Source organism: Impatiens glandulifera, chromosome 1 (genome assembly GCF_907164915.1).
Source record: "Impatiens glandulifera chromosome 1, dImpGla2.1, whole genome shotgun sequence".
NCBI classification, from domain to species: domain Eukaryota; kingdom Viridiplantae; phylum Streptophyta; class Magnoliopsida; order Ericales; family Balsaminaceae; genus Impatiens; species Impatiens glandulifera.
Window position 1 is genome coordinate 18460116 of NC_061862.1, and position 15393 is coordinate 18475508.

Below are 15393 nucleotides of genomic sequence, written 5' to 3' on the forward strand. Positions count from 1 at the left end.
GACAACGAAGGTCGTCGGAAACACCATTCAGTGCACGGTGAAAGACATTGAGCTCGTTGTCTTAGAAGAGGCGTTCGCCGAATACTTTGAGCTTCCATCGGAAGGACTCATCGCCTTCGACCAGATTCCGACAAACGCAATTAAGGAGATGCAGACGGTCTTCTCAGAATTCTCTCAACCCATTCCTACTCATGGAAAGAAGAAGTCGATGAAACTAGAATATTGTCTGCTCAACGATATTGTAGAAAAATCCCTTCAAGCGAAGGTAGGGTCCTTCGACGCTTACACACAAGACCTCTTCGAGATAATGGTGGGCATCGCAAAAGGAATGATCATCAACTAGTCATATGTCCTCTTCACAACCCTAATAACCATGGTGACGCTCTTGAAGAAGCAACACACTGAATTTGCTGTACAGATCAGCAGACTACTCGAGCATTTCAAGGTAAACGTAGGTAGGGGAGTGAACGTCCATCCATCCAGGATTCTGACCAACAGAACGGTCAGTACCTACATTCTCATGATTCTCGATTTCTTTTAAAAATATTTAACTTAAATTTGAAAATCATAATTGTGTAAGATTGTGTTAATTTTTAAATAATAAAAAGAAGAAGATACTCACTATTAATCTATTGTAAATATTTCAAAATAAGATAAAAAGAAACTAGGGAGCATCATGTTCCATTTCATTGGGTAGGGAAAGTTTTCTGAATTCCTTGTTGCTTATTTACTACAAATAAATTATCTATATTTGCATTATTTGCTTTAAGTATATAACATTAACATATTTTTTTTTATTAAATAAGTTAGATATAAAAACACAACTCATCAAAAAGGGCTGTAATTTTATTTTTTCATGGGAATGTGGTTAGTTGAAATCATGAAAAATGGGTCTATTTTCATATTTACTAAACATGATTTTCAGTGCTGTTTTTAATTTTCCCTCACCGATCCACAAATGTTGTAGAGTGATTTTCTAAGGAAATAATGGGTTCATTTTATTTATTTTGAAAAGTTTAATTTTGTATTATTAATTATTAGATAACCTCTGAAATCCTTAAGGATCTAAACATACCTTGCATAATTAACTTCTCATCTACACATTTACTTTTGTAAGTGATATAAGGAGGTATTAAAATGTATAAATTATATAGGTTACTAGTGTTTGGTTGGAGTAAGAAATATGTATAAATTGTATATATTTTATTATTTTTTGTTTGATTGGTATATTAAAAAATAGTAAAAAGTGTAAAAGACTATTATATTCTTGTATTTTTTAAATTATTATTTTAATGTTTATTAAGGTAGTTTGTATTATTAATTAGATGAAATTTTATAAAAAATAATATATAATTATAGTATATATTTTTAAAATAATTAATATTATTATATGGTTTACATTATTTTATATAAAATTATTTATAATTTAATTTATATAATTATATATATATAACTTATTTATATATTAATTAATATTTAATTGGAAATTTATTTATTATTATAAATATTTGTATAAAATAAAATATTAATAATAATTATTATTTTAATAAAATAATATTTAAAATTAAAATGTTATAATTATAAATTAATTTCATAAATAAATTATATTGATATAAGTTGTATTAATTAATAATGATAATACTAATATCAGTAATTTATATAATTAATTATAAATATTATTTATTAATAATGAAATACAATATTAATTTAAAATTTAATTTTATATATGACTTATTTTTTAATTAAAATTATTATTGATTTTATATAATAATTATATTTAATTATGTATACAAATTATCACATTAAAATTTTTTATATTTAAAAATAATATAATATTGTTTACATAAATAAATATAAATTAAAAAATTAAATAAAAATAAGTAATTGTGTATTTGTTATTATTATTTAAATTTGAAAATTAAATACCATTTAAATATAAATTAATATTTAGATATAATTTATTATTACTATATTTTAATATATAATAATGAATTTAAAATTTTAATAATTTTATAAAACTAGGGGTAAAAGAAGAATATTAAGTTTTATAATTATTGGTATGAGTTATACCTGATTTATTCGTATATATAAATATAAATCAATCAAACCATCTTTCTAATTTATTATAGATATAGGTAGATATACTTAGGGTGGGTCGATACGGTATAACTTAATATTTTATCCATACCTTATATTTTACCAAAAATTTCGGTATATAAAAAAATCATACTTTTATCTTACCTTGATTTCGATATATCTTGATTTCGGTATACCTTAATTTCGGTGTACAAAAAATTCATACATTTATGTTACCTTGATTTCAGTATACCTTAATTTCGGTAGAGTATCTTTATTATACCTTTGATACCTAAAAATATAATAACTTAAAAAAAAAGCAATCTCATCGATAAAGTAAAAATTGCATATACTGAATAATATTTCAGTATAATTATATTTTAATATTATTTAAAAATTAAATTTTTATAATTAAATTAATATCAAATCTATTTAATTATTTTCTTATAAGTATTATATATATTTTAATTTATAAATACTATTTTGGTATATATTTTAAAAATCTTATAACTTAGACTATCCATAGCAGGGTATCAATTTTTTTCATTAAATACCCTGCCACGTCAGCTTAACACATATTTTAACACCCACTTTTTAGTATATTCTACAGCAAAGTGTTATTCAAGGTATCAAAATTACTTTTTCACTTTCTCTCACTTCCACATCATTTATACATAATTTCATTTTTTTTAATCATGGGTAATTTATAATGTTTTGGTTCGAAGGTTGTATATTTGAGTTTTGAGCTTGATTTAGGAAGTAATTTGGAAAGAAGTTGTAGTTTTGTGAAGGATCCATGAAAGAGTTTGAAGATTTCAAAAGAAATGTGATACAAACAAGGATGATAATATGGTGGAAAATTTCAAAAAAAAATTGGTGTTCAAATGACACAAACCAAGTCTCTATTTATAGATCTCGAAAAATAAAAAATAATGATATATATATATATATATATTTTTAATCAATTATGATGCAAAAGTGTATTTAAAAAAGAAAACAAAAACAAAAAAGTAACCACAGCGCTGCCACTTGGCACGCTGTGATTGGGCCACATCAAATTTGGTCCCGTATCAAAATTTGATATCCATATTTTAACACTTAATTTTGATACTCTGCTGTACCATTTGATATTATTTTAACACCCATTTGATACCTTATTTGACACTCTGCTGTGGATAGTCTTATCGTACCAATAATTTCGGTATCGGTACCATAACTTACCTTTTTTTTGGTATACCTTAAAAATTGATATTTTCAATAAATTACGGTACGATATTTTCGATATACTTATAATATTATAATATGAGTAATTTTTCTCACTTCTATATATACTTTATCTACCAAACCGTAGCCTTGTAATATTAAATACAAAAAAATATTTTTATGATTTACTTTCTTATTTTTTAGATACAATATATTGTGATAATAATTTTTACAAAATATCAAATTTCAATAAAGTTTAATATGTTATCATCTAATTAAACCACATTTTGCTAAACTTATTGAATCAATTAATTAATTAGTAGTTTAAATTTTGGATTTACTTATAAAAATGTGCTAGCAATATTAATTTTTTCTTGTGCCTTTGAACCAATTATTAAACAACCCGAAAATAAATTAATATGCATCAAATTCTATTGCAAAATAAAATATGCATCAAATTCTTATCATATATATATATATATTCAATACATGTAACTAATATTAATATTAAAACGAGTTTTCAAATAACCCATATCAATCACTTAAAATTTGAGGTTATTAAAATACATTATATAATAAAATGAAAATAGTGTAACTTAAAACAGTCAATGTTTAACTTTGAATTATAGTAGGGCAAGAGAACCGACCATTTACCGTATGTGCTTAAAATGATTAACCCTCACAAGAGAGAACCCTATCTACGTTTATATCGATTTTCTTCGAACTCCCTAAAAAAAATATATAATTGTAGACCAAATGGTAAATTTTAAGTGAGCATTTGTTGCCTTCTTATAATAAATTACAAGAATGTTTTAAATAATTTTTTTTAACATATATGAATAGATAATTAAACAATAAATAAACTATTTTCAAATTAATACAGTTATAGTTTGCTTAATTTGTGTCAGGATTGTCGAGTCGAAAAATTTAGTTAGTTTGGCCGGGTCGTGCGTTGACCTCCATAATTTTGAAACGCTTAAATTAAATATGTTATATATAAATTTCGTACTTGTAACCTAACCAAACAAATACACCTTCTTTAATCAACTAAGCTAATAAAACTTTATATTTTAAATTTAACTCAAAATTTACTGAACGTACAACATTACTATCCATCTAAATTCAACATTTTAACTAACTAAACTAATAATAATTTATATTTTAAATTTAATATAAAGTTTGATAAATGGACATAATTGCATTTACATAATTTTAAAATTTTGTATTAATTTCTTATAAATTTTATAAGACCTATTTAGTAATTTGTGATATATTTAAATAAAATGAAATTAATTTATTTAATTATTTCTTCCTTTAATGAGTTTATATACAAAATTATAAAATAAATTCAAAAATCGTAAATGGTGTAGTGGTTAAGGTGTTCATATTTCAAACTTGAGACAAATGTTCCAGTCTCAAGTACAGATTTTAAAGGGGTATAAAGATTACAATGATGATAGTATATGTGAGTGCGATGATGTATTAAGGGAATGGTCGAAATTTAGTGATGTATTATAAAGATTAAAATGATATATGTTGGTACGATGATGAATTAAGACAATGGTCAATTTTAGAGGGGTATTATAAAGATTAAAATGGTATATGTGGGTGCAATGATAAACTAAGGGAATGGTCGGATTTTAGAAGGATATTATAAAGATTAAAATCAGAATGATGGTTCGAATTGAAACAAAATATACAGATTAGGATGTAGTATGATTGACAATGAAGAAGATTCGGATAGAACAAAATGTTCAATGTGAGGGTAGAAGGTGATCGATAATATGACGAGTCACGGATGAATTTGTTTGATTATTTGTCTCCCTTTTATGATATACAAAATATATATACATATACAAAATTATAAATTAAATTTAACAATCACTGTGATGTAGTGGTTAAAGTGTTCAAATTTTGAATTTAAGACAAAGATTCTAGTCCCAACTAATACAAATTTTAGGGGCGGTATTAAAATGATTATGGTATATGTGGGTGTAATGATAGATTAATGGAATTGTCGGATGTTAGAGGGGTATTGTAAAGATTAATTAAATGAGAATGATGGTTCAAATTGGAACAAAATGCCCAAATGAGGAAGTAATGTGATCGATAGTGATGAGTTTGTTAGTGCATAATGTTCAAAGTGAGGGTAAGTGTTAGTCGATAATGACGAGTCGAATGAAGCAAAATGCATAATGTGAGAGTAGAATGTGGTTGATAATATGGCGAGTCACGGATAAAGCAAAATATTCAAAGTAAATATATGAGAGGATTGATATGACTTGTCGGTGGTGCTTAATTTTCAATGTGATGGTCAAAAATTGTCAAGTTAATTGGACATAATTCTATTTTAGGATAATATTGAGTCACTTGAGGCAGCATAACTTTTTACTAGATGTATCAATTATATATTATATTAAGAAATTTTAAAATAAGATAATTGTAATATTTTTTGTTAAGTTATTATATTATAATCCTTAAAATATTTTAAATTAATTAGTATAAAGTAATATTTGTAAAATATTAATTGATGACAATATTTATTATATTATTTGATAAAAATAATAATTTAAATATATAAAATATAAATAATTAAATTTAGAATGTATTTAATACAATTAATATATTTTATATGTTCTTTACATATCTATTAGTTATATAATTAATTTTTATTTTATTTTATTTATTAACCATGATTAAATATATATAAGTGGTCCAATAGTTAAATGATTAATATTTTAAATTTGAGATTAAGGTTGGAGTCTCACTTAATAATCTAAGGGAGGAATGAATGGTGGTTCCTAATATCATTCTTGAAAAAATCTATATATACGATAGGGTAAAATTCTTCATAAGTCTGATTTTTCCTAAATTAAGTACATTTCATCATCTTTTAATATAATATTTTATGTTTATTTTATTATTACAGATATATTTTATAATTTTAATTAAAAAATTGATTAGAAAAATGATAAATACATTCAAAATTAAGTAAAATACATGTTTACAAGTAACATTCTTAACTTGTCCATAGAATAATAAGTTCATGTGACTATCATTTATATCTATTATACTATCATTTATGTCTATTATACTATCATTTTATGTATATTATACTATCATTTTATGTATATCATTTTTGCATGTTAATTTTAAATAGTCAATTAGAGAATTAATATTATAATTGTATCTAAAATGAGATAAAATATTTATTTATGTACTATAAACTTGGACATATTTATATTATTCAATAAAATAATAAAATTTTAATTTATTTGTATATTTTTTTGTTTTATTATAATTATTCAATTATATGATTTGTTTCTCTATATTTTTTTTATCATATAATATTTGTTAATCTAATTGAATATATATTAAATAATTTTTTTAACATGTGATCTTTTTATCATTAATTTAAATATAAAATATATTTTTTAAATTATAATATAAAGCAATGTTTCACATCAAAATTATAATTATTTTATTAATTTTTAGAACTTAAGGTGACATGCTAGTTATATAAATATTACCTATTTAAATATTTTGTTGAATTAATTAGACAGATTTTAACAATATTTACGTCTGATTATCGACATTCAAAGACTATTTGGTTTTGTTGCAAAGATATTACACAATTTCGATAGAAGAAATTTATTAAAGAAAACAAAGTCTCGAATATTCAAACTTCTTTTATCTTTAAAATAAAGTCACACTTAAATAGATGACAAAACAATGAATTAAAAGATTCTCATATAAATTTACAAATTATTCTCTTTATTTTCACTCACACTCTTAGAAAAAATGAATAAAAAATCATATATGTGAACATAAATGACAACGCACTCATAATGAGTATTAGTGGACCCTCGAGATTATTTTGTTTTCCATCTAGATAGCTTACATATTTTTATGATAATCGGATCCCAAAAGACATTGTATCGTAATTTAGTGCTCAATGACATACCAAGATAGGTTGATGAAAAAACACAAATTCTGAATCCCAAAATATTTGGCACATCATCCTTCTCCTATTCGAAATAGAAGCAAATAAAAAGATGTCTAATTTATTAAGATTAACTCGGAGATCTGAAAATGCACCAAATAAACATAAAATATCCCGAAGATGCTTAAAAATTTAATAGGTGGCCTGAACCAAACAAAGCGTGTCATCAACAAAAAAACAAATGTAATAACTCACTCCACGGATGAGTTCTGAGTTTTCTACGATTGCCATCATTTTTTAGAGAGCTTTCATAACAATGAAGAGCAAGAAAAAAAGAGTGGAACACCATTTTATGTAAAACTAAAAATTTTATGTAAAAAATCAAATGAATTCGATTTTTATTACAAATTTAATATGCGTCGTCAGTGCTGTAAATTTTGATTTTCTTGGAAATAAGGCAGATGAAATCTAGAAAATGGGTCTATTTTCATATTTATTAAACATGATTTTCAGTGCTCTTTTTTATTTTCCCTCCCCAATCCACAAAAGCGTGCAGATATGATTTTCTAGGGAAAGAATGGGTTCATTTTATTTTTTTTTTATTTATTCTGAAAAGTTTAATTTTGTATTATTAATTACTTAGATAACCTCTGAAATCCTTAAGTGTATTATTAATTACTAGATAACCTCTGAAATCCTTAAGGATCTAAACATACTTTGCATTATTAACTTCTCATCTACACACACTTACACTTGTAATATTAAATACCAAAAAATATTTTTATGATTTACTTTCTTATTTTTTAGATACAATATACTGTGATAATAATCTTTACAAAATATCAAATTTCAATAAAGTTTAATGTGTTATCCTTGCTAAATGAACCATATTTTGCTAAACCTTATTGAATCAATTAATTAATTAGTGGTTTAAGTTTTGGATTTACTTATAAAAATGTGCTAGAGATATTGATTTTTCTGTGTACTTTCAAACGGTTAAACAACCCGAAAATAAATTAATATACATCAAATTCTACTTACTTTTATATAATATATATTCAATACATGTCATTAGTATTAAAATGAGCTTCCAAATAACACATATTAATCACTTAAAATCTGAGGTACATTAGTTAATAAAATGAAAACAGTGTAACTTAATACCATCAATGTTTAACTTTGGATTATATTAGAGTAATTTCATATCATGAATTTTTTACTCTGTCTATAGTTCGAACTCTCATACAAAAAGTCAAATAATAATAATAATAACAATAATAAAATAATAATAGAACTATAGAACAAAAATAATAAATTTTAGAAAAAAAAAAAAAGCTTGTTTAGACATAATTTTCTCTTATTAACTAATAAAAGTCCATTTAAACATTCTAATACTATTAAAAACTAGCATTTAGCCCGTGCATTTGCACGATTAATAATATAAAAAATCGTGAAAAAAAATTACGGATAACATTTTTAATTTTATTTTTAACCGTTTTAAATTTAAAGGCGGGTCAACCCAAAATCCGACCCAAGTATTCAAATTAACCACAGTTCTCGACCCGGCAATCCGGACACTTTAAAAATTAAACATCATTATATATATATATAGATTAGTTAGTTAAAAAGTTGAACTTATATTAATATTAAAACGTCCCGCGTTTATCAAATTTGTTGTTAAATTTAAAATATAAAGTCTTTGTAGCTTAGTTGGTTAAAGAGTTATATTTGTTTTTGTTAGGTTGCAAGTTTGAAACATATATCTAGCATTTTTAATTTTATTTTTAACCTTTTTAAATTTAAAGGCGGGTCCACCCACAATCCGACCCAAGTATCCAAATTAACCACAGCTCTCGACCCGGCAATCCGGACACTTTAAAAATTAAGCATCATTATATATATATAGATTGGCTCATTCAGTCCCCTTTTTGTTAACCATGATTAATTACTTTTAAAAAAATTTATATTTATTAATTAAATATTCATTTTCTCTCAACTCTTTTTTTATTAATTAACTAATTTATTTATCTCTTTTACTATTCCTTCTTTTGTTATTTAATTTTTTTATTATTTTATTTCTTTTTATATAACATAAATTATTTTAAAATTAGTTGGTCTCTTTTATGGACTAATACTATAATGTATAAAGTAGCAATATTTTGATATTTTAATATTTTGATATTTTGTTAAGTATTTTTATTAAATAATTAATTATATAATCTTTTTTCAAGGAATTTTATTTACTAAAAGAGGCGAAGACAAATAAATATATTGTTCTATAAATGATCTAATTAAATATTATAGTATTCCTAAAAAAAGACTAAATAATTTTAAAATAATATAAGTTGATATAATAAGAAGCAATATAGTAGAAAAAAATAATAAAATTAAATAATAAAAGAATAAATAGGAAAAAGGAAATAAATAAATTAATTAATAAAAAAATATTAGACAAAAGAAAAAATAAAAAAATAGATAAATGAGTTAATTAATAATAAAAAAAAGAAAAAAAAATGAATATTAAATTAATAAATATTAAATTAAAAAAATAATCATTAATATTACGTAATTTTAATTATTAGTTCATATATCTAATGAAATAATTATACAATTATATATGTCTAGATAAACTTATTTCCTAAATTTTTAGTTAATAGTTATAATACAAATTTTAATATATATGAATAGATAATTAAACAATAAATAAATTGTTTTTAAACTAGTAGATTTTTAATTATATAAACTAGCATGTATTCCGTGCATTTGCACGAGTAATAATATAAAAAACTATGAAAAAATTGTTGAAAAAATATTACGGTAAAATTTTTATGGGCGGGTCAACCTAAAATTCGACCCAAATATCCATTTACTCTCACATATATCCAAATTAATTACAGCTCTCGACCCGGCAATTCGGACACTTTAAAAATTAAGCATCATTATATATATATAGATTTGTTAGTTAAAAAGTTGAACTTACATTGTTAAAATGTCACGCGTTTATCAAATTTTGGGTTGAATTTAAAATATAAAGTGTTATTAGCCTAGTTGGTTAAAATGTTGTACTTGTTTTGTTAGGTTGCAAGTTCGAACCATACGTATAGCTTTTTTAATTTTATTTTTAACCGTTTTAAGTTTATGGGCGGATCAACCCACAATCCGACCCAAGTATCCATTACTCTCACATATATACAAATTAACCACACCACCTGATAATCCGGACACTTTAAAAATTAAGCATCATTTTATATATATATATATATATATATATATATATATATATATTTAAAGTGTCCGGATTATCGGGTGGTGTGGTTAATTTGTATATATGTGAGAGTAATGGATACTTGGGTCGGATTGTGGGTTGATCCAAGTATCCATTACTCTCACATATATCCAAATTAACCATATCACCCGATAATCCGGACACTTTAAAAATTAAGTATCATTATATATATATATATATATATATATATAAATATATATATATATATATATATATATATATATATATATATATATATATATATTAATAGATATATTTATATATATATTAATGAGTGTAACCGCCACATGAAGATCTTACTTTTTATACAAGAGATTAAGATTGTATATGTTGTTATTTGACTTTAATTAATTATTTATTTCTTCTTTATTCAGTATACGCAAGTATGTATTGACTACTTTTTATATATATATATATATATATATATGGTTTCTTACTCTACTTAAATTAATAATCTCTCTAAAATTATTTAAATTGAAATGGCATGCACATGGATTATCATAATTCTTTTTCAGTTCTTCTTCCTCATCTATTCTGCTCCTTTACGTTACACTAGGTAATATATATAATTCATCGCATAGTTTTATTAAGCAAAATATTTGAATGTGTTCTGTATATTCGACTCTTATTGAAATTATTTTGAATAAAATGAATGGTCATAACATTATTAAGTTGCTATGTAACCAAATATTATCATTAATTTATAGATTTAACTTATTGAATATATATAAAATTCATTTGATTCTAAAAGTCATTTCATAATGACACATACATGTGAGTTGAGACCAAACAAAATTAAAAGTTATCTCGTTTATTTCCAAATCGAGATGTTAGAAAACTTCGGGTTTGTTGTAGTAACTTGCATGCATGTTTTCTAATTTTTTGATTACATTATTAATGCAATGATTTTTTTTTTTTTTTTTATCTTTGATGCATCAACCTAATGTTTATAATTATGATAAATGTTTTATTTATTTATTTTGAAAGGATGTGATGGTTTTTATTTAAACTAAAGTAGATTTTCTAATTTTTTATATTTAATTAAAAGTTTCAGAGATATTTATGGGAATGTTAATGGACCTAATGTCACTAAGCCCTCATCCGTGCAGTTGAAAGTAAAGGGTAACCAGGTAAATATTTCAATACATTATTGAAGTATTAATGTATTATGTTGTTTAGAATTATCAATTCTAATATCTTGTATTTTGTAGGTCAATTAAATGCATTAATACACAAAATTATGTTTAAGTTAAAAAAAACAAAATTAAACTGCCTATTTATTAACACGATTATTCTATTATGATTCGTGTTGTAGGTGATAATGTCTAACGGCTTAGTAAGTGTTACATTCTCGAGTCCAGATGGTGTCATAACCGCTATTAATTATGGTGATAGTACAGAAAATGTACTCAATATAAACACTAAAATAAACGAAAGAGGGTAAATAATTATTTTTAATCTTCTTATGAATCACTTAAATACATTAAATTGAAGTAGCTTAGGAATAAGTATTGTTTTATTAAACTTTGTACTATTTTGTTTTAAAGATATTGGGATGTTTATTGGAGTTCTGGAGACGGCAATAATACCAAAGAAGATATATCTTTAGTCGAAGAAACATTGGCTTCAAACGTGGAAAGGTTAATTAATTAATTAATTAATTAATTAATTAATACTTTGAGTTTAATAATTTAAGCTTGTTGTTTAACCAAAATACAGAATTGATGGTAAAAGTTTTAAGATTATTGTGCAAAAAGAAGATCAAGTAGAAATATCATTCAATAGACCATGGGACAGGAAGGCCGGAGCTCCTTTAAATGTGGATATGAGATTTATTATGCTTCGCGGAAGTTCTGGATTCTACTCATACGGCGTATTCGAGCGTTCGAATGATTTTCCTATGTCGAGGATTGACCAGATTAGAATAGTTTTCATGCTTCGTGAAGACATGTAAGTTATAAGTCCACCTTAGATTGTACTTAAGTTAATACTACATTACTAATCAAATTTAAAACCATTGTTTAGGTTCGATTACATGGCAATTTCGGACCAAATACAAAAAGTAATGCCATCTAGTGAAGATCGAGCCAAGGGCAAAGTTCTTAGTTACAAAGAAGCGGTTCGATTGAAAAATGGGGAGGCAAGTGTATAATTATTAATGTAACATGAATTGCCTTTCTTATTTGGGTTAGTCTAACAGTTCCTTACAGGTTGATGACAAATATGAATATTCTCTCGACAACAAAGATAACCGAGTCCACGGATGGGTTAATAGGAAACATGGAGTCGGGTTTTGGATAATCACACCAAGTAACGAGTTTCGAAATGGTGGACCTATAAAACGAGACCTCACCTCCCATTGCGGCCCTTTCGCGCTATCTGTGAGTCTAACTATAGTCCAATTAAAAGAAAATACAAATAAATTTTATTTATAATTGTATTTTTTTTAATATTTTTTTTATAGATGTTTGTAAGCACTCATTATATTGGGCTACCTCAAGCCATGCACTTCAAAAACAATGAACCATGGAAAAAGGTTTTTGGTTCTGTTTTCACCTACCTTAACTCTAATCCACAAACTCAATCATTGTGGGTGGATGCAAAGAAACAGGTAATTTTTTTATTTTTTTTTTAATTTTTTTTGTCAAATATCCTTTTCCATTTCCTTTATTAAATTTGAATTATTTTTAATTAATTATATAAATTGTATCGTTTCAGATGAAAAAAGAAACTAGCGCTTGGCCGTATAATTTCCCACTTTCACCGGATTTCGCTGTCTCCAATAAGCGAGGGTCGGTATCGGGTCGATTAGTCGTCAAAAATGGGTAAGTGTAGCCATATTGAATATAATTACCTTCACATGAAAGATTAAACTTTTCTTAAATTATATAAATATTTATTGTTCAATTATTATTATTAGACCAAAAACTATACCAGCTGCATCAGCTCATGTGGGATTGGCTGAACCAGGGGATGCAGGTTCATGGCAGTATGAGAGCAAGGTCATGTAAATTTTTTTTTTTTTTTACATAAACTATAATTTTACTATATTTGTTAAAAAAAGTTATTTTTTTCTTGCAGTTGTATCAGTTTTGGACTGAAGGAGATGTTCAAGGGAATTTTATTATTAAAGGTGTGAGGCCTGGAAATTACACCTTGTTTGCTTGGGTCCCTGGATTTATTGGGGATTACAAATATGGACCTATTGTTACCATTTCACCAGGTAATAATTATAATAATAATAAGTTTGCGATTTATTCGTCTTTTGGAGGTGGTCCTATTTAACTATATATGTTTAAATGTAGGATCAAATACATTATTGAACAAACTTTCATATGCACCCCCAAGGACAGGAAATACTCTATGGGAGATAGGTTATCCTGATCGAACTGCTTCGGAGTTTTATGTACCAGAACCTAATCCACGTTATGCTACCAAATTGTCTGATAATCCCTTAGATAGGTGAAAAACTATTTTTTTTCTTTTTTTTCAAATCTATAAAGAATTATTTAAGGAGGGCTATTATATATCTAGATTATTACTTATTATTAATGTATTTATTAATTTCTTGTCGCAGATATAGACAATATGGACTATGGTCTCGCTATAGCGAGATATATCCGCGTGAAGATCTTGTATATACGGTTGGAACGAGTAACTACTCAAATGACTGGTTCTTTGCCCATGTCACTAGGTGCAATAATTTGTAATGAATTAAATTAGCTACAATTAGATAGCATCTATACTGCCTAACATTATTCTTTTTATTTCTTTTGTGTACATAGAAATTCACCACCGGGAAGCGATGTTTTTGTAAGTACTACGTGGAAAATCGTATTTGGTCTAAAAAAAGTCGAGAAGGAAAAGAACTACACTCTCCGATTGGCAATTGCGGGAGCGGGAGCCACTAAAACTGAGCTGCAAGTGCGAGTGAATAACAATGGAAGTGCGCCATTATTTACAACGGGTCTAATTGGAGGAGAGAATTTGATTGCAAGACATGGTATTCATGGACTGTATCGTCTTTACAATGTTTTGTTTGGGGGTAAAGAACTTTTAGTGGGAAAAAATGTGATATATTTAACGCAATCTAGCGGAGAAAGTCCATTTAGAGGGATTATGTATGATTATATTCGCCTAGAAGGTCCTTCATTTAAATGACCAATATATAATCATCACCAAGGATCTTTAAGGTTCATAAATGATTGTAATGCTGAATTTACATATTTTTAATAAATGATGAAATTAGTTTATTAATCCAATTTTATTTTTATTTTAATAGCTTATTCATTTGTGCTTTGTTTTCACAAATATGTTTGTCACCCTTTTTTTATTTAAAAAAATGAGACATTCTTTTAATACTCAAAACAAAATAAATATGTTTTCAATAAAATGGCTACACATGTCCAATTAAACCAAGTGGTTCAATGTAAAGAAGGTAGAAGTGTCAATCGAGAGAGTTATCTACGAGGGACAAGCCAAAACAAGCATAAGAGGGAAGAGATGAACGACAAGGAACGAAGCTCAACGACGACTTAGATTTATTTTAATGTTTTTTATTTTCTTTCCTCTATGAGAAGACTTCTATTTCAAGAGTTGTTTTTATCTGAATGTGAAATGAGGAACCTAAAATAAGATTTAACAAAGTAAATGTAGTTGGCTTAATTAAGAGCTGCCACCTAATTTACTCTTTAGAAATTAGAAAATAATTTTTTTTTATATAAATTCGTTTGAAGGTTCGGTGTTTGGTGACGTATGAAAAATGTTTTTGGCGCTATAGCCCACGCGCCAATTCAAATGGACAGTCTCTACTACGGAACAATTGACATTTTGGAACGTAAAATTATTACACTTTAAAGTGAATCTAAACCTAAGCTTTTTTCAA

The 15393-nt window shown here is 25.3% G+C and overlaps 1 protein-coding gene across 1 annotated transcript; it reads left to right on the forward strand.

Moving 5' to 3' along the window:
* Nucleotides 1-373: 373 nt before the first annotated feature.
* Nucleotides 374-14669, forward strand: LOC124919704 (probable rhamnogalacturonate lyase B). The gene is made up of 13 exons (XM_047460026.1): nt 374-502; nt 11824-11948; nt 12056-12148; nt 12228-12458; nt 12534-12648; nt 12719-12889; nt 12973-13119; nt 13227-13336; nt 13423-13510; nt 13590-13731; nt 13814-13970; nt 14086-14202; nt 14294-14669. The coding sequence occupies exons 1-13, from the start codon at nt 374-376 to the stop codon at nt 14667-14669; spliced, it is 2001 nt and encodes a 666-aa protein (XP_047315982.1).
* The last annotated feature ends 724 nt before the right edge of the window (nt 14670-15393 follow it).